We start from the raw sequence: 19,997 nt of genomic DNA, 5'->3' as shown, positions 1-19,997 counted from the left end.
GCTCCAGCGACCAACCTGCGGCGCCTTCTCTTATTAGAGGCTCTTAGCGGCGGTGCAGTACAATCTGTGCCTATGTAGCGGCAGATAGCGGGGATAAATCAAGGCTGGAGGCTAGATAGAGACGGGGAAGCGGCGGGGGGATGTGTGTAGTGGGAATAAGTGATACGAGGAAGATGTAATTGTGGCTAAGAGAAGAGGGAAGGAGGGAGTGGGGTTGAGGAGAGGCGGGAGGAGAATCATAAAGGATCACAAAGGAAGAACAAACAACAACAGGCTTGCTAGTTCTTACGAGTGCTATAACTACTACCGCTGCTACTACTACTACTACTACTACTACTACTACTACTACTACTACTACTACTACTACTACTACTACTACTACTACTACCACCACACCGCCGCTGCCTAAACGCCACCTCTCCACCGCCACACCTCCCCGCGGCAGGGCGATATCATCCTCATCTCCACCCACCACCACCACCACCACCACCACCACTAGCACTTCCACAGACGCATATCTCACACTTAAATGGTGGATACAAAGTGTTAAGAAAGTCCACATCGCTAATTATTTCCTATAAAGTGGACAATGTACGACCAGCACCGCCCGTCTTGTCGTAGAGAGGCGCTGGGCGTGCTTAGCTAGACAAATATTTGGGTATTCTTGCTTACCTGTTTATGAGATCACACCTGACACCTGCTCTCCACCTGTGTGCTTCAATGAGACAAAAATCCGTAAGTGTGAGTAAACTAAAGTACTAGAGTGTAACTAGACAAATATTTGGGTACTCCTGTTAATGAGCTGACATCTGCCACCTGCCTACACCTGTGCCTGAGTGGTAGAGAAAAAATCTGTAAGCCTAAGTATAGAAAGGTCCCTAAGTGTTAACAGACAAAAATCCCGAAGTGTTAACTAGACAAATATTTCGTTATTCTTGCTGATACTAAAGAAATCGCACCTGCTACTTGTCCCCTACCTGTGCTTTGGCGGCAGAGACAAAATACCATAAATGTGAAACTGGTAACTAAGTCCCTGTGCTTAGGTCACATTGTGTTCCTTAATGGTTCTACTTACTGATGCTACTTAGTGATGTTACTGATGTACTCTTGTTAATCTATTCATCGCGGCTCCATTCTCCGAGCACAGGCGATCTTGACTTCGATGAAAACAAAATTACGATGGTTTGATTTAATGACGGGTCAGGTGGGGCGCAGGGGATACCTGGCCGGCTGTGTCGTCCCCTCAGCGGCCGTCCATCAGGCTCTAATTCCTCGTAATAGTGAGTTAGGGCGGCGGGAAGCACCACCAGGCCGCCGCAGCCACTGGACCCGCGCTCTCCTACACCCGAAACTTTTTATATATATTTTGGAAGTTTGGAAGGTGTTTTGGGTAATGGTGTTTTATGGTGTTTAATGGTGTGTGGTGGTGTGTGTTAAGGACCTCTAGTTGAGGGTATCACCACCCTACTGAAAACTTTTTTATGTTCATTTTGGAAGTTTGGAGTTTTGGGATAATGGTGTGTGATGGTGTGTGATGATACATGACCCTTAGTTGCAGGACCCTTAGTTGACGGTATCACCACCCCACTTGTTGCACCACCGCGAATTTTGGTGTTGCGAGGGCGTGCCAGCTATAGGAGGCTGTGGATTCCTGAAGAGTGTGAGAGGGTGAGAGCCGCCCACCACGCCCACCCTCCCTTCCCGGCGCCGGTGGTGATTATATGTCCGTGGCGGTGGTGCGTGGTGGTGGAGGTGGTGGTGGTTGCAGTGGTGGTGTTCATGCGTGGGGCTAAGTGGTGGTTTTATGTGGTGTGTGTTTGGGGGAGGAGGGGAGAAGGAGGAGGAGGGAGGTGTTGATCTAAGGCTTCTGAAGAGGTGGTGATGGTGGTGGTGAGGGGAAAAGGTGGAGATACGTACACATGCTGACAGGGGAAAGCTTACACACACACACACACACACACACACACACACACACACGGACACACGGGCACACAGACAATGAAGTGTTAGCCTCAATTATGACCTATAAAGTCTGAGTTCCGATGAGTATCTAGGGATTTATGAGTTGTGTGTCTGTTCCTTCACACTGCCGCCTCCTGCACCCCTTGATTACTTAACTCTCTCTCTCTCTCTCTCTCTCTCTCTCTCTCTCTCTCTCTCTCTCTCTCTCTCTCTCTCTCTCTCTCTCTCTCTCATTTGCACGAAATTAGCTTCATTTCCTGAGTTACTGCATTTCATCGCCCTCATTAAAACTTGCCCTCTCATTTCTGCTTCATAATACGCCTGTTACATTTTGCCAGTCTGCATATTTGCTCATTACGATCTTTGCGCCGTCCTCTTCTTCCTCCTCCTCCTCCTCCTCCTCCTCCTCCTCCTCCTCCGCCTTCTCATCTTGCCTTTCTTCCCTCCTTCCTTTGCAAAAGACAAAACTAGCTGCTTTTATTGTATATATTAATGGTACCTCGCTTCTTTCCCATCTCCTCCTCCTCCTCCTCCTCCTCCTCCTCCTTCCTCTTTTATCTTTCACCACCTTTCCTTCCCTCCCTCCTTCCCACCAGAAAGACAAAACTAGCTGTGTATTCATCGTATCATTGTCCAATTTAGTGATGTCTGTTTTTTTTTTTTTTTCTTCCCGTCTCCTCCTCCTCCTCCTCCTCCTCCTCCTCCTCCTCCTGCATGTCCATCCTATCATTGCGTAATTTAGTAATATCCAGTTTTTCCTCATCATCTGGTAGTGAAGTTGAGGTTAGTTTTATCTCAAGGAGCGAGAGTTTTTTTTTTTTTCATGTTCTCCTCCTCTTCCTCCTCCTCCTCCTCCTCCTCCTCCTCCTCCTCCTCCTCCTCCTCCTCCTCCTCATCTCTCCTTCCCTCCAGAAAGACAAAACTATCTACATATTCTATTGTATCCTGTCATGGTACAGTGATATCCCGTTTTTCTCATCTCTTCCTCCTCCTCCTCCACCTCCTCCTCCTTCAAAAAAAGAGAAAACTAGATTCAAATTCATCATATCATTGCATTATTTAGTGATATCCCTTTTTTTTCCATCTCCTCCTCCTCCTCCCCCTAATTACTCCTCTTCTCCCATCACCTTCCCTTCCCTTCCCTCCCTCCATCCTTGCAAAAGACAAAACTAGCATAATTTAGTGATATTTTTTTTTTCCATCTCCTCCTCCTTTTTCCCCTTCTCCTCCTCCTCCTCCTCCTCCTGATTACTCCTCTTCTCCCATCACCTTCCCTTCCCTCCCTCCATCCTTGCAAAAGACAAAACTAGCATAATTTAACGATATCCTGTTTTTCCCCCCCATCATCTGGTAGTGCAGCTGAGGTTGGCTTTATCTGAAGGGGCAAGGAAGGCGTACCGGCCCCCGCGCACCGCCGACCACGCAAACACTGAGTTAAGTCCGACAGGATTCATAGAGAGATTTATTACCGCTTAGCCTCTGGGCCTGAGTGGCTGAGTGAGGCCCCCGGAACTACGTCTCCATTAGTGTGTGTGTGTGTGTGTGTGTGTGGCCAGTGGGAAGGATGCTGGCGGTGTGTGTGGTGGTGAACAAGTGGTTTGGTGAGGAGAAGGGGAGGGATAGTCAGGGAGCAGGTGGGGGTGGTAGTACTCCAGGTATTAATCTTTGGTATTAATGTTGGGGTGTGTTGCATTAGTCGTTTGTGTTGTTAATGTAGAGTTTTTTTTTTTTTCTTTTAGGGTTGTGTGTTGGAATGCGATATGTTGCGCTGCTTAGTTTCGTGTTTTTTTGTTGGTGAGTTGATTTTTTTTTTTTATAACCACCGCTGATTAGTTAAAGTTTTTACTTGAAGCGTTTAAAGTTTCAATGTCCTGTGTTATCTTAAATTTTTCCAGTACACTAAAAGACTGAAACTCCCTCATGTACAGTGCTGCAAAGACACAAACATACATCAACAAACTATAGTCTCATTATTCTTAATAAAATACATTCTTGACTATTGCATGTAGGATAGTTGAAGCAGTTACCAATGAACCGTTTGATGGCTCGACCCTCCCATGCCGGGCTTTGATCGGCTGGACGGTGGGCAAAGGAAGCCTTCACTCACACAGCCTTCACTCTCATACACAGACGCTGCTCGTGGTTCCGTTAGGTGGAGATTTTTGCAAGCCCAGGCCGTGTTGCGTGGAGGTAAGGCGATAGTGGTGTGCGTGTGTTTGTGTCGCGGGGAGGGGCGGGAGGGTCAACAGTGTGCGGTGATGTAGGTTCTGCAAAGGAGGGAGCACCGAGGTTCCGTGTGACTGGATGTGACTGCCGGTGGGTGTGCAGGGCGGGTGAGGCAGCTATTGTGGTTCTTGCATGCATATTGAAGTGAAGTAAGCTGTAGTGCTTTTTTTTTTTTTCTCTCGCTTATTGAAATTAGGTACGTGGTGGTTGGCTTTTATTAGATTAGTTTTTTGCATAAAAATTAAGTACATGTTGGTTGGCTTAGACATTAAAATTAGTTTAGCATTTGCATTAAAGTAAGGATGTGCTCGTTGGTTTTGCATTAAAGTGAAGTGTACGCTGGTTAGCATCCTTGTTTAAGTAATTTAAACTGCGTAGCTTCTTGATTATATTCTCTTGGTAACAACCGTCATTATAGGTTGCTCGGGTAATTCAGTTAGGTGAAGCAGTTTCAAATGAGTCGCCTGATGGTTCGACCCTTCCATACCGGGATTTCCTGGCCGGCGGCGGGCAGGGCGGGGCAGGCACAGATGGCAGTCGCGAGTGTGTCCGTTAGGTGAATTTTTCCTCCAACAGAAGTTGTGTTGCGTGAGGTAAGTGATCGCGCATGTCACGTGTCTCCGGTGTTGTGCGCGTTGGTGCAGGTTCTTGGCCTGTAGGGTGTGTGGTGTGCTGCGGGTCAGTGTGTGGTGGAGTGTTAGTTCTGGTGGTATGACTTCCAACTATTTACTTCTATTTTTTATTTAATGTATTTATTTTCTATATAGTGTAAACCTTTAATACCATTTGTTGTATTGGTCTTCTGTACTGGCTGGCTTCAATGTGTAAGTTTCATTTTCCTTATTACTAGTTTATCAGCTGTTGTTAATGACCGTTGGTAGTTACGTCGTTAGTGGGTGGGTAAGTGGATCCATAGCAGTGATAGTAGTGAGTGGAGGGCGTGTGGATTGCAAGCTGGAGAGGTGGGGAAGGACAGTAAGGGAGGGCGTGTGGATGGCAAGTTGGAGGGGTGGGAGAGAGAAACAGTAGTGGAGGGTGTGTGGATAGCAGGCTTAAAGGGTGGAGGGCGTGTGGATGGTAGAGGGACACGTGGTACTGTAATCAAACCCACAACAGCCTGACTCGCTTGTTGGTAAATCGGTCACTAGAATAAACGCAATCTCTCGTATCGATGGCAAGTTTATTATTTCCACCTCGATCTGGAATGGAAACCTGGAATCAGCGGGAGTTTGCGATGACACGTTCATGGCTCTCACCTGTGATTACCTGGGGAGGGCGTGCGCGGCGCTGCTCCGGGAATACCTTGCTTAATTAAGGGTTACGGCAGATGAGGAAATTAGGTAAAGCGAGGAAGGTACAGAGGAATCTGATTACTCTCTCCTGCTCGTTCTTCTGCCTTTCCTGCGTCGAGAAATTAAATTCGAAGGTAGAAAAAAGAAATCGGCAGCGGCGGCGTGGACGAGGAGAAGCAAGATGGAGAGAAGAGGAGGAGAGAAGAGATATTTTCAATCTTTCATTCCTTCAGAAGTGAATTTCACGGCCTGAGAAAACAAGGAACCGCCACTGAATCACTAGTCCCTGCCTCACCTCTCCTTCCCTCCTTCCCTCGCCCAGCCGCTGTCTAATCAACGGATCACCAAATTATAAAGACATTTTTCCTGCCGTGCGCAATCCTGGCCAGACGAGACTCGAGGGGATGGGCAATTAACACCCATTTTTATAGTATCTTCTCCGTCCATCGAGCCCCGCGGAGCACTGCACACCCTGCCGAGGTCTTCCATTATTCCATTATCTCTCTGAGCCGAGTACTCAACGCGTCCCGGCCATTTGCATATAATTGGCCATTAGCTCATAATCCACAGCCTGTTGAGCCCGGTAAATGCCGCCCCGCCACCCGCCAATCCGAGCCCACGAGACGCCAAGCAAAAAAATTGTATAGTTGGTGCGGAAAAAATGCTGACTGCGTGTGCGATTGTGATGGTGGTGGTGGCGGTGGTGGTGGTGGTGGTGTGTTGGGGGATAGGGATTGAAATTAAGTGGGGTGTTGTGATGGTGGTGGTGTTTGTGTATAGTTGAGAGTGAGTGATGGAGATTTGGTGATTGTGGTGGTACTTGCAATAGGTGGTAGTGATGGTGGTGGTGAATTGACTGTGTTGATATAGCAAAGTGATAATGGTGATGGTAGTGGTGGTGGTAATGATGGATGGATGGGTGGGTGTATGCTTGGATAGATCGGTGGTTGGCTGGTTGGTGGTGATAATGGCAGTGGTGGTAGTGGTGGTGAAGGTAACTGATGGTACAACGGATGGTGATCAATAGTGGTGGTGGTGGTGGTACTGGTGCAATCGAAGGCTCCCTCGTGACGGTGCACGCCTCGGCTGAGTCACGCTGGACCCTCCCCTCAGCCCCACGAGGGAAGGACGCGGGCGAGCCTTGAGGAAGACGCCAGCACTTCCCAACACTCCCCCAGCCGGACGCCACGTGGGGCAGGAGTGTTTTTCCGAGGCGCCAATGGATTGCTGTAAATTTGCTCAGTAAATTGCCTCCGTAATGGGACGGGCCGCGTGTTCATAGGAGGCGTGGGCGTGGGCGACGGGTGGGAGATGCTGGGTCATGGTGGTGGTGGTGGTGGTGGAGGGGCACAGGGTCACCTCAGAATGTCCAAGTCTTGTGTGTTTTGTAGTGGTTTGTGGTCTGGCATGTGTGTTTTTGGGGGGCATTCGTGTTTGTGTGTGTGTGTGTGTGTGTCCACGGTCACCACGTTCTTGGGCATCACGTGCAAGACCCGTGACCACCAGCCGTGCCCTTCCGGAGAGAACTGGCGAGCTGTTGGTACTTCGAGGCATGGGTGAAGCTGGGAGGGTGAGAGGGTTCGTCCACCACGCACTGCAGCCTCGTGTTCAGGTGGGACAATTTTTACTCGTTAATAAAACCTGCGACTGGTGAACGTGGCTCGAACCTCAGCCTGGAAGTGAGTGAACATTCTTTGTAGAGGAGGGAGAAGGGAGATAGATGTCTGTAGGAAAGGAGAGAGAGGGTGCTGGAGGAAGAAGAGGAAGTGGTAGGGATGCCTAGAGAGGAAGACAGAAGGGAGAACAGAAAAAAGTCCGAAATAAGAAGTGATGCCGAGAAGAGAAGAGTGGGATTGATTGGAGGAAAAGGAGGAGGAGGAGGAGGAAATATGGATGATACAAGAAAGGAATGGGGAATAAAATGAGGGTAGAAGAACATGCCTGAAAGGGGAGGTGATGCACGAAGAAAAGAGAGTGATGTGAATTAGTGAAGGAAGAAGAGGAAGTGGGGATGATAGGAGGCCAGGAGGAGAATATGCCTGCAAGGAGAGGTGATAACTAGACTGAAAGGAGAGAGTGGAGTGTCTGCAAAAGGTGGTGTTGGCGATGGTGGTGGTGATGACAGGTGGGAATGGAGAAGGGGTGGGGGGGACGAGGTTAGCAGAATACGACGCTTGGAGGAAGAGACGAGTAAGAAGGCGAGGCAGCGGCGCCCCAGGTGGTGTAGTGAGACTTGTTCCCTTGTCTTTATATTAAGTGTTCTGCATGACTGGTTCCCTGGGCCTGTATTTAACTCGATCCCCCCCCCCCCCCGCTCTCTCTCTCTCTGTTCTTTTTTACAATTTTGCTTTTTTCTCACTTTTTTTCCGTAATTAAAGAAAAGAAATTATGAAAAACAGGAAAAATATGGAGTTTCTATCATTTATTTCCTCTTCTCCCCTTTCCCCTACATCCCCTTCCCGTCTCCTCTCCCCCTCCCTCAATATATAAAAATTTCCAGACTAACCTTCAGTCTCACTCGGCACGTCCTGTAGCCGGTTCTCTTGGTGGTCATAGGCTGGTATTACTCAATTACCTCTTGTCCCGCGCTGTGCTGCCTCAGTTCTCAAAAAAAAGTAGCTGGTCCCCTATGTCTTGGCGGGACTTGCCGGTCATGCCTAAGCGTCGGGGTCCTACAAAAGGGAGGGTTGGAGGGAGGGGTAGGTAGATGTATGATAGGTTGATTCATTGACACAAGGGGAGAGATTGAGTTTTGAATCGTAATTTTAAAGTGTGGGTTCTAGTGTACATTTAATTCCTCTTCAATTTTTTTTTTTTTTTTTTTTTTTTGCCAGTTTCTTCGATTTCTCTTACTGTCATTGTGCGCCCGTTGTTGTAATGTTTTGTGTGCACCCGTTGTTGTAATGTTTTGTGTGCGCTCGTTGTTGTAATGTGTTGTGTGCGCCCGTTGTTGTAATGTTTTGTTCTCTGTTGTAATGTTTTATGTTTTGAAACTAAAAAATATCAGTCATTCTGTACGAGTTCGTAAGATAACATAACCCTGTACACGGAGAGACTTTCAAACGTTAGTATGATTGGTTAGTATGATTGAAGCGTACCACGAAGTTATACGTTAATTTGTAAGGTAAAGGTTGATTAATCATTTATTTGGTACATCCTTAATCACAAATCACACTTGAGACTTGCTTTGTTCCGCACTCTCCTCTAAAAGTTATACTACAAGGAATTGAAAAAAATATATACATTCTTTTGATCCCATTCATTTTTTTTATTTATTTTTTTTTTCTTTTCTCGTAAGTGCCTGTTAAGATTTAGTAACGCACATTTAGTATTATGAATAGCTGCATATCGCAAGCCTGAAGGAAATCGGAGAACAGTGGAAGTGTGAGCAAGAGACTTGAGACTAAAGAAAATGAGAGATGGAGTAGAAGAATGTCGACAGATAGACAGGACTGAAGGAAATGATAGGACACAGTGGAAGTGAGTGCAAATAGATTTAAAACTGGTGGATATCGGAAAACAGAGGAGGAGTCAGCAAATGAGTGAGGGACATGAGAAAAATATTGAGGGCCAGATTGACATTTAAGAACGAGGTAAGAACAAAGCAATTGAGGTATTGGCAGGAGACTCAAAACTGAAGGAATAGCGAGACAGTGGGAGTGAGTACAGGAGACAGTGTACTTCTCTTTATAGAAAACGAGATAAAGGACGCAACATGATCACGACATATTTCTTATTATTGTAATTATATGTTTGCATTGTGTCTTTTGCTACAATTTGATAGTGCTTGAATTCTCAACTAGTTTTTACACGGCGCCGTACAAGGCTGCCGCCGCGCCACCGCCACTTTGATCACTCGCTCGGTCATGATTCCCCACATCTCCCCGAGCGTGAAGTTGATTATCAGGTGTAATTGAGACGAGAATTGAAACTGATTGGTTGTAAGCGAGACATTCTTCATGACGAAAAAAAAAATGCGTGGGTGTATGTGGTGTGGTTTATTTTAATAGCTTATCAATTTTCCTCTGATTTAAACCTCCCAAGTTCAAGTGACAGGCTTTTCTTTTGTCTTCCGTTAAGTTCAACGTATAGGGATTTATACCTTTGTGTGTGGGGGAGGGGACGAGGGTGGGAGGGGATGGTTGCTATTGATTCTTTTAAAAGCTTATCAATTTTCCTAGAATTAAACCCCAAAGTGAAGTGACAATCCTTTCTTTCATTCTTAAGCCCAAACTGATTGCCACTTGTACATATTAATTAGTAATTGATAGGGAATTTGTGTTGGGGGTTTGGGGGGACGTATGTATTTTGTTCCTTTCAAGAGCTAATCAATTTTCCTCCAATTTAAACCTCGAAATGCAGTGAATCTTTTTCTTCTCTAAACTCAAACCGGTTGCCACTTGCGCACATTAGTAATGGGTGGCAAATCATACGTACCTGGTGCACGAGGAAGCGAGACTCAGCGGCAGCCTCTCCTACAGACTTATGATTTTGAGAGCTGTGGTTACTTAACAACGATTGTGAGTTAAATAATTTCACGAATAGAGACGAACATGATAACGTAGGAGAGGCGCCGGTAAGTAGGAAAGGAGCGAGGGACGAAAAAAATCTCAATATAATAAAGAATGACCATTGCAGTAAAACAGTTAAGCAGAACATTGTGGAATTTGTCATTTCACAAGTAGGGACGAGTATAGTGAAGTAGGAAAAGAGTGAAGGATAAAAAAAAAGCAGGAAACATGACTGGAACTAATGACTTTACTTTTGTTTTCATGCTAATTAAAGGAGGAAAGTCCCTGTGAACCGCCTCTGCCTCCGCCGCCACCACCACCACCACCACCTGATCTATCCTCCACGAAGGCCGCAGGAGGACAGGACGCAGGACCAGGCAGTGTTGTTCTTTGTGGTAAGGTGAATCTATTTTATTCCATTTCCCAAACACACACACACACACACACACACACACACACACACACACACACACACACACACACACACACACACACACACACAAATTCTTAAGGTCACGATCAGCGTTGCAATCAAAATTGTCTTCCTCATTATCCTCCTCCTCTTCTTCCTCCCTTCCTCCTCCTCTTCCTCCCTTCCTCCTCCCTTCCTCCTCCTTTCCTACTCTTCTTCCCATCCTCCTCTTCCTCCCTTCCTCCTCCTTTCCTACTCATCCTCCCATCCTCCTCCTCCTCCTCCCTTCCTCATCCTCCTCCTCTTCCTCCCTTCCTCCTCCTTTCCTACTCGTCCTCCCATCCTCCTCCTTCTCCTCCTCCTCTTCTTCCTCTTCCTCCTCCTCCTCCTGCAAGCAATGGTGTGTGTGCCTCAGGACAACTCATTAGGAGTGTGGACGCTGCCTGTGCTAATGAGAGGCTGCCAAGGCGCCGGGGGTACTCAAGGAGAGGAAGGGAGAGGAAGGGAGGGAGAGGGGAAAGGAAGGGAGGGAAGGATGAATGTAAGGACGAATGGAGAGGTGATGCAAGGAAGGAAGTAAGGAGAGAAGGAGAAATGTAAGAAAGGACGATTGGACAAATTTAAAAAAAAAAGGAGAGGGAGGAGAAGGAAGAGGAAGAGAATGAAAAATAAAGAAAAGGAGAACATTATGAGAAAATTACAAAGAAAAAGGAGGAAGAATGAGATAATTCGTAGCAAGCAGGTGAGAATTGTAAGAAATATGAAAGAAACAGTAGTAGGTGGAGGAAGTGCAAAAGGTGAGAGGAGGGAGAGAAAGAGGAGGTGGAGGAAGTGGAGGAGGTAGTGGGAGAGTGAGTCGAGAGAGAGTCCTTGGAGTGGAGATTCAGGGGTAAGGTGTCACGAGGAAAAGAGGAGGAAGAGAAGTAGAAGGTGGAGGAGGAGAGGAGGAAGAGAAGTAGAAGGTGAAGGAGGAGAGGAGGAAGAGAAGTAGAAGGTGGAGGAGGAGAGGAGGAAGAGAAGTAGAAGGTGGAGGAGGAGAGGAGGAAGAGAAGTAGGTGGAGGAGGAGAGGAGGAAGAGAAGTAGGAGGTGGAGGAGGAGGAAGAGGAAGAAGAAGAGAAGTAGGTGGAAAAGAGGAAAGGAGAGGAGGAATTGTAGGAATCAACACAAGTGGTGGTGGTGGTGGTGGTGGTGGTGGTGGTGTCCATCGTGCTACAAGTATCTTATCTTATTTGCTACTACTTCAATTCACAAGATCCTTTCTGTAATGATGCATGCAATCTTGTGTTTATTCTTCTCGTTCATTTCTCTCCCGTATTTCTCTGTTCACTATGGTTATTCCTCTTATTCCCGTTCCAGTCATTCCCTCCACTCTGCTCATTCCTTCTTTCCCATTCCCGTCATTCCCTCTATGCTCATTCCAGTCACTCCCTCCACACACTCATTTTATTCCAATTCCTGCTTATTCTTCTTTATTCATTCCCGTCATTCCCTCCACTCTGCTCATTCCTTCTTTCCCATTCCCGTCATTCCCTCTATGCTCATTCCAGTCACTCCCACCACACTAATCTCATTCATTTTATTCCCATTCCCTTTTCACCCTATGCTCATTCCTCTTACCTACTCCCATTCCCGTCATTCCCTCCACGCTCTGGCCTGGAGGAGCGTCGCCAAGGCCAGCGGGGGAAGAAGGGGGCGAGGGGGGACGGCGCTGGCAGGCTGAGGCACGTCCACAAACATGACTTCCACCTGCCTCTGTTTGCACCTGAGTCTTGGGGGGAGGGAGGGGGAGAGGGAAGGGAGGGGAATGAGGGGGGGTATTTTGAGACTCCCAGACTGCAATCGCCGTCACCTTCCTTTATCTACTATTTCCTGGTCTACTCTACTCTACTTGACTCTACACTCCTCTCGTAGTGATTGAGATGGTGGGGGTACATGATTGATTGGGGATAGAAGGGTTGTATTGATTGGGTATAGAAGGGTTGTGTATGTAATGTTTCCTAATCTATTCGTAGCTGAGTTGATAGATTGATAGGGGAGTATTTGGAAGGAATGGAAGGGTAGTTTATTTAGGGCTTGCTAATCTATTCGTGGTTTGGGTGATTGGGTTGAAAGTGCTGACAGATTGATGGGATAAAGGTGCTGGATGGATTGGAAGGCTGGTTTGCGTAACATTTCATAATCTACTACTTGTTAGGCTGATTGGGTTTGAATTGATGGATAGATTAGTTAATGGAGTAAATGAAACTTCGGTGTCAGCTTGTTTTTAATTGTTTTATCTATTATTATTGTTTTTGTTTGTTTTTGTTTAGTGAGGATGAAAAAAAGTTAACGCTCGTAGTAAAAAATAACCAAATATAAAAAAAAGACTCGTAAAAAATAACCAAATATAAAAAAAAGACTCAATTTAGTTCCCGAAATATCCAAAACTAATTGAAAAGTTTACCACAGACAGGAGGAAAAACAGAAGCCGGTAGAATTTCAGAGTTTACCAGTGGAAGGGATGAAAGAGTGAGAGAGCTGGTTAACTCTTGCACTAGTTTGTGGAGACATAGGATGGACGGGGCAGAAGGAATGATAGCTGAAGGACTGAAAGGAGTAAGAGGAAAGTGACAGGAACGAAATGAATGGAATGGGATTAAATTAAAGGAAAGTCTCTCGTGGTTCATCGGAGCGTCCTTCGAGGCGCCTCACGTCCATTCCCCAAGGATCATCCTCTTTCCTCTCCCGGCACTCCTCTCCCGGCACGCAACCACTCGCCATGCACCGTAGCCTCCCAGACCGTCTGTAGCCCGTCACGCTGACTGTTAAAAGATAGTCTGTTATTTAGGTTTTGCTGTGCTTTTAGCTGCATGACATGACTGCGTAAACTGACACGAATATAGGTTAATTGCACATTATTTTAGTACTTGTTTTTTTTTTTTTTTTTTTTTTTTTTGTATAACATTAACCTTATGGTAGCGTTCCTTTGTACTTTTTTTGTATAACGTTAAGCTGTATGGTAGCGTTCCTTTCTACATAAACGGGATTATTTTAACTGATAACCCACTCATTGTGGAATTCAGAAACTGAATTTGTCTGATTAAGATGTGCCTCACTACAGATTAGCCATTCTCCTTGCATTTATTCTCATAATGATCCACTAACACTGCGGCGTTAATCAGTCTAGGTCTCTCCCTCCCTTCAAGTGGTTTCATTTCAAGCAGGGGCGAGATGAAAAATGCAAGTATCCGTCCATCCGTCAGAAAAATCCATAATTATTTAATAGGAAAGGCGAGGAAGCGCAGAAGAAATTTATTTTACTATCTACTAGAGTACCACCACCACCACAACAACAACCACTACTACTACTATTACTACTACTACTAGCCACAGTCACTCCTAGTATTTTAATTACAAGTAACTTACCTGCATTGCTCACCACTACTACCACCACCACCCCTTTTCCCTCTCCTTCCTCAGTGTCCCCACCAACCCCTCCATGCCCCGCCAGTCCCCTTCACCCCCTGCCCCGTGATCAGGTTCCCGCCCCGGCCGCAGCCTCGCCGCACCCTGACGTCACGAAACAGGAGACCAGCGCCGCTCGGGTCGTTCAGATAAATATAGGTTGTGACGCTGCTGGGGGAAGGATGCTTACTACTGCTGCTGTTCAGGCTGCTTTTCTGTTCTTAATGGTTACTATTCGTGTTTCTTGTGTCATGTTAGCTGGTTTCTGTTTTATTTATTTTTATTTTTTTATTTACTTGTTTATGTAAAATTTGTCTATTGAATTTGTCGAGACGTTGGGTAGAGGAACACTTGCTGCTATCACCACCACTACTACTACTACTACTACTACTTCTACCATCACCACCCCCATCACCATTGCTGTCTTCTTATGGTTACTTTTTTTTTTTGGTTTATGCATATAATATTGTCTACTGAAGGAGGGAATGCTTACTGCTGTTCTTGCTGTCCCTGTCTCCTTATGGTTGCTGTTCACATTTTTTAGTTTTATGGGATGGTGTCTCTATTCTAATTAAATATTTACTAGGTTATGTAAAACTCTCTTCTAGTCTTGTTGTCTTACGGTTATTATAGTCCATGTAGTTTATATTTTGTTTGATGCTTTCTGGTTCCTCTACTTCACCCAGAATTTTTACTGAGTTCATGTAACATTTATCTATTATTGAATCAAACTGCCCGTCTTCTTTTAATGTTGTGCAAATTGTTAGGTTCCTCTATTGTTTTTTTCTCTCCTTTTTATATCGTTAATAAATTTTATAAAGTGTACAACACAATGGTTGTAATCTACGTGGTGGTGAAAGGCAGGATGACAGGGATGCGAAACTTTGAGCTGATGCTCTTTTCTTTATTTTCAGGCGGCGACAGTCTTCTGCCCAAGGCGGTGAAGAAAATAGCGAGTGTTGAGTTGGTTGGTGGAAGATGAGAGAGGAGGAGAGGCAGACGGAAGGAGAGAGAGGGGGAGGGAGGGACAGGCAGGCAGACAGGACCGCGAGAACAGTAAGAATTTGTTGAGGTAGCATTTGTCTGTTGAATAAGCAAATAATAAGGAAACGTGTTAGTTTAAACTAAGAATTATAAGTTCATAACATTTTTGTGCTGGAGCAAGACAAGTGAAGGTATCAAAGAACGACTAATTAGGACAAAGTTCCTTTCTTTTCAGTTTAAAGAATTAAAATTTTAAAAGCCACATTCCCCTCCTGCCACTTTACTTACTACTACTCACCTTCCAGGCGCTGCGTCGTCCTTCTGCGCGTGGGTCTCCGTCCCGTCCCGTCCCAGCAGGCATGTCCTTTGGCGTCAGCTCGCCGAACTTCTCAGATTTCAGAGTTGCAGTGTGGCCGTGTTTGTGGTGAGCGCTTTCGTACATTCCTGTTGTCTTAAACCCCACGCCTGTGTTTGTACATAAATTGGTTTGAGACTGAATTGGTGTGAACACTCACCTGTCACTTGAACTTGCAGCAGAAAAGCAGTAGCTTGTTGGTTTCTTTAACTGATTCTTGAGTATTATACCAATAGATGAGTCTGGCATAAACTCGCCTTGGTTATGTCGTCCGAGGACACCTGAGCGTGGTAACATGCCGGCGAAGCTCCACCAGCTGACGTCATACGCATTGCGGTCTTGCTTGAAATATGTCGTAGATTGTTTGCCGGAAATCGTCTTCATACTTCAGCAAAATCTTAATTCCAGGGATTCCGCAATACGTAGACCGTCGTCAGCAGGAGAGTACGAGTCGGGGACAGTTGCCGTGTGGGTGTTCACTGCCTGTGGTACTAACGTGCATTTTTCCCCTCAGATAAACCCGCTGTTCCCTGGAGACTACGTAGTGCTGCTGGGACTTACCGTACTGCTGCGACCTTTGCAACTTAAGTTCCCTGCGTGTCAGACTCTGTGGGGCTTGCAGTGTTGCGAGTAACGAGCTTCCCAGTGTTCTAAGTCTAGAGACTCCCCATCTATGATAATAATATTGATTTGAATTTTATATATATTTTTTTTTTTTTTTTTTTTTTTTGAAATGAAATCTGTCCTGGTTTTTTCTCCGGAGAGTCTTCGAGGTATTGTAATTTAAGTATTGTTTTTTCTCCGGAGAGTCTTCGAGGTATTGCAATTTAAAAAAGTATTGTAGAATTCTTCGAAGTATTATTGTAATACAAATTTTAAGTATTGTATAAAATAATATTAACTTTATAATGAGTACAATTTTTTTTTTTTTTTTTTAATAAAGCAGGAAATCAAAATTCTCACGGATATTTTTCATTCCGTTGAAGACGTATTTTTTGGTGTGTAGGGTGACTAGACAAACAACGTTTTCCCCTATATTTTTTTGCTTTCCCTAACTAATTTCCCTATATACTATATCTTTTCTCCGTTCCCTTTCCTTTCCTGTAACTTCACTCCTCTCCTCCCCTCTCTGTTTCCTTTTCTCGTCTCGTCTATACTGAAGGGCCTTGAGAAGCCGATTTATCCAGTTCATTTCATCTCACACACCTAAAATGTCAGTCACCTTTGTAATGTGGTTGGAAAAGTGTCCTTTTCTCGTCTCGTCTATACTGAAGGGCCTTGAGAAGCCGATTTATCCAGTTCATTTCATCTCACACACCTAAAATGTCAGTCACCTTTGTAATGTGGTTGGAAAAGTGTCGAGTAAGTAGTGGTTGAAGTGGTGGTTTGAAGCGATAGTCGTCAATTCGCTTTTTAATAAAAAAAAAAAATAGTAAGCAATGCCTGCGAGTCCCGCCTGCGAGATGTGGAACCGTCAGTATGCGTACTTCCAGTATGCGTACCTGGTTTTATAGCGTGGAGGAGAGAGGAGGACCAGACCGGGTTCCATCACTGCATCATGCTTACTTTCATCAATGTTAAGGCTACTACATAAAAGACAAGCCATATAAACAAACAAACCATGAGATTGTATTGTAACTACCAAACCTGCACAGGAAGGAGACCCGGCCGCGCTCTCTTGGTCTCCGCCCTTGCTGCAGGGAACCACAAGTACAGGCGAGGCAGTTTCCTTCCTGCATGGTTGGATAAATATATAAAATGGTTTGATAATATTACGATACACTATGAAGTGTTTTGCATGTAATAATACCTGTCAGGTAAGTGAAAAGGAATGAACAGATAATAAGTATGATGGAGTGATGAAACCCACCCGATCCTTCTTCCTTCTCACTTCAAACACTGCACTCCAAGAACTATACTATCCACATCCTGCAGCAAAGACTATATCCTATAGTTTTCTTTCGTGCACCAATTTGCTACTAACTGCTGACTGACTACCGCTTCAACTGTACTACTACTACTACTACTACTACTACTACTTGGAACCCTTAGTACACATACACCTCGCCTCACTAAAGAAAAATAAAGCCTCGCCGTGAAAGAAGCAAATGCCAAGAACGATGACATTTCATGTGTAAACAAATAAACAACCTACTAGGAAGATGAGAGGCTGGGGAGTGCATCACAAACCACGTTGTGTAACTTGTAACTTAGTAACCTGTTTCTCTCTATTTCTCTCTACCTAGAACTTCGTAACCTGTTTCTCTCTATTTCTCTCTACCTAGAACTTAGTAACCTGTTTCTCTAGGTCTTCACTCCTTGTAAGTAAAGTCAATTATGGAGGAGGAGGATGGAGGCGAGGAGGGAAAGGAGAGAAGAAAACAGGAGAGGAAAACTTAACGCAAAGATATCTAAACAAAAACTGGCAGACCATTCCTCGCTATACGCACTCCTGACCCTTCCTTCCTTACCTAGCGACCATCCACACTCGATCTCGTTTCGTCGCGGCGTGTATGGGACCGCACGTCATCAAAGTAACATTAACAGAGCCGCCGCCAGCAAAGCCAGGACGCGAGTGTGACACGAGTTTTTGTTTTGTTTCCTTGCCAGCAGTGCGAGACAACACCTGCCTCTGATCTTTTTGTTTCACTATCTGAAAGCTCACCTGCCTGCTTACTCTATTTAGTGCGATGATGCCCTTGTCATTTTGTATTGTTTCCTTGGCATCACTGCGAGAGACGGACAATAACTGTCTTCACTCCTTTTTTTCTCATCTTGAAGCTCCTCTGCCTCCTCATGCTGTGGCAAAAAGCAGCGTATTAAACGTTCTTCATACAAGTTATACTGAGTTCCAAGAAAAAGCATTGTAATTAAGTCCCCCCCAAAAAATAAATAAAGTTGAGGCGAAAAATACTGAAGTAAACCGAAAAAGAAATAAAAATTAAAAGAATAAGAACTTGACAAGCTAGACGCCATATCAATTGCATTCTCCCTCTTCCTCCACGCGGCGCCGCCAAGACCTCCACTGCCTCCGCCTCCCAGGGCACGAGGGATGCACTAACAGCACACGCTAAGGCTGCGGCTTCCCTTATACCGCTATCAGGGAAATCAATACTCAGGAAGCGGACCCTTAAAGCTTCCACTGCACTTAGGTCGATACGGAAGCAACCCCTCTCCCCCCCCCCCCGCGCCTCTCTCGCTCTGTTACTTATTTGTTTTTTTACGTAAGGGGGATTCTGGCCCAAGACAACGAAGAGGCAGGAAAAAAGTCCAACTGTAGGCGTAGTCAAAAGGATTATCCAAAATTTGAGGTGTTCTGAACGGTATGTGGAATTCTGCATGAGTTTTGGGGAGAAGAGGAGTGATGGAATGTAAATTATCAAGTTGGGATAGAAACGGAAATATTATTGTGATGGGGTTCAGACTTCATGGCACCGCTGTGACTACTGTTACTATCAATACTACTTATGTGTACGAGTGGATAATTCAAGGGTGCAAAATAATTATAGATAAAAAAAAATAATCGCTCCCCGTACAAAAAAAAAAAAAAAAAAAAAGAGAAAAAAAAGAAAACGGGTTCTAATCGGGTTGCCTAATCAAGTTACGGAGCTGTCTTCATACACTCCTCCTCAGTCCTCCTCTTATGACACCGGAAAGAACAGAAGCAGCAAGAATTCCACATTTTACCACTGAAAGGAAGGAACCAAAAGATCGAAGACAAAGAACTAACTACATCTCACAAAATACTAAACACTCCTAAATTACACACACCAGATACAACACCGCACAACACACCTGCCTCACTCCTAAACACGCACGCACTCACCCAACACCCCAGGAAGGCAGCAGGAGTAAGAGAGAGAGGCGCTGTGTAAAGGCGGCAGCAGTGAGCTCTCCCAAAGGTGCCTGCCTGTTGGTTCCGCGCAGTTGACGTTCTTGATAGCGGAGGGAAAAAGGCTGGAAGTGACGGGAGGTGCGTGTGAGGGTTACTGTGGGTGAGAGGACGCGATGGGGAAGTGTGTTAGCGGAGGGGGAGGAAATAGTATTAATGATATTGGGATGTGATCTAGTGATGAAAGAGTAAACAAAAGAGAATAAAAGGTTAATCTAGTCTTCTTTCGATTAGGTGTTAGCGGAAGGAAGGAGGAAATGATAGGGTGAAAATAGAGGGTTAAAATCTGTGAGTGAAGTAGAGAATGAAGAGAATGAGATTTTGAGAATGAGAATGAGAGAATGAGTTTTTTTTTTTCCTTTCTTTTCTTTTTGCACTACATAAATGTTTAAGGAGGTTTAGTACAAAGACAGGGAAGAGGACGTGATAGGGAAGGGTAAGTGTTAAGGGAGGAAGGTAATGCTGGGATGAGGTACAGACAAGAGATCTAAAAGTTAATCTCGTCTTTTTTTTGGACCACAGAAATATTTAAGCAAAGCAAGGGACAGAAACATAAGGAGGGGAGTCATACATAAGAAGAGCGACGAAGGGAGAAGTACAAAAATAAGTGTCTACAAAGGTGATAAAGGAGAAATTGTTAAGCACTGAAGGGTTAAGGATCAAAGCAAACAGTTAGCGGGAAGGAGATGCTGTGGAGAGGATTGCGGGTTGTGATGTGGGTGAAGTGGGAGCCTTATAAGAGGTGTTAGTATTCCAGGGTGATCAGGATGTTGTGAGGGTGATGTTGATAGGAAGTGATTGTAATGGTACCTGACTGGGATTAAGGGAGTGGATGGTGAGAGTGAGAAAAGAAAAGAAGAGAAGAGAAGAGAAGGGAAGGGAAGGGAAGGGAAGGGAAGGGAAGGGATCAGTGGAGAT

The 19,997-nt window shown here is 45.2% G+C and overlaps 1 protein-coding gene and 1 long non-coding RNA gene across 2 annotated transcripts in view; one reads left to right on the top strand and one right to left on the bottom strand.

The window, feature by feature from the left end:
- Positions 1-15,904, top strand: part of LOC135111411 (putative histone-lysine N-methyltransferase PRDM6) — a 165,168-nt gene extending 149,264 nt beyond the window's left edge. The window contains exons 4-6 of the mRNA XM_064024669.1: positions 10,266-10,386; positions 15,138-15,256; positions 15,702-15,904. Coding sequence (XP_063880739.1) covers positions 10,266-10,386; positions 15,138-15,256; positions 15,702-15,821 — 360 coding nt within the window. The 3' untranslated portion in view covers positions 15,822-15,904. The remainder of the gene's footprint in view (positions 1-10,265; positions 10,387-15,137; positions 15,257-15,701) is intronic.
- A 17-nt stretch (positions 15,905-15,921) lies between these two features.
- LOC135111408 (uncharacterized) lies at positions 15,922-18,307 on the bottom strand. Its single transcript, XR_010273731.1, has 2 exons — positions 17,469-18,307; positions 15,922-17,429 (listed from the first exon to the last, which is right to left on the bottom strand). It is a non-coding gene; the product is annotated as an uncharacterized LOC135111408 (long non-coding RNA).
- Positions 18,308-19,997: the final 1,690 nt, after the last annotated feature.

Source organism: Scylla paramamosain, chromosome 22, assembly GCF_035594125.1.
Source record: "Scylla paramamosain isolate STU-SP2022 chromosome 22, ASM3559412v1, whole genome shotgun sequence".
In the NCBI taxonomy this organism is placed as follows: domain Eukaryota; kingdom Metazoa; phylum Arthropoda; class Malacostraca; order Decapoda; family Portunidae; genus Scylla; species Scylla paramamosain.
Note: the sequence above shows the minus strand (reverse complement) of the source record. Positions and strands in the feature narration are given on the sequence as shown.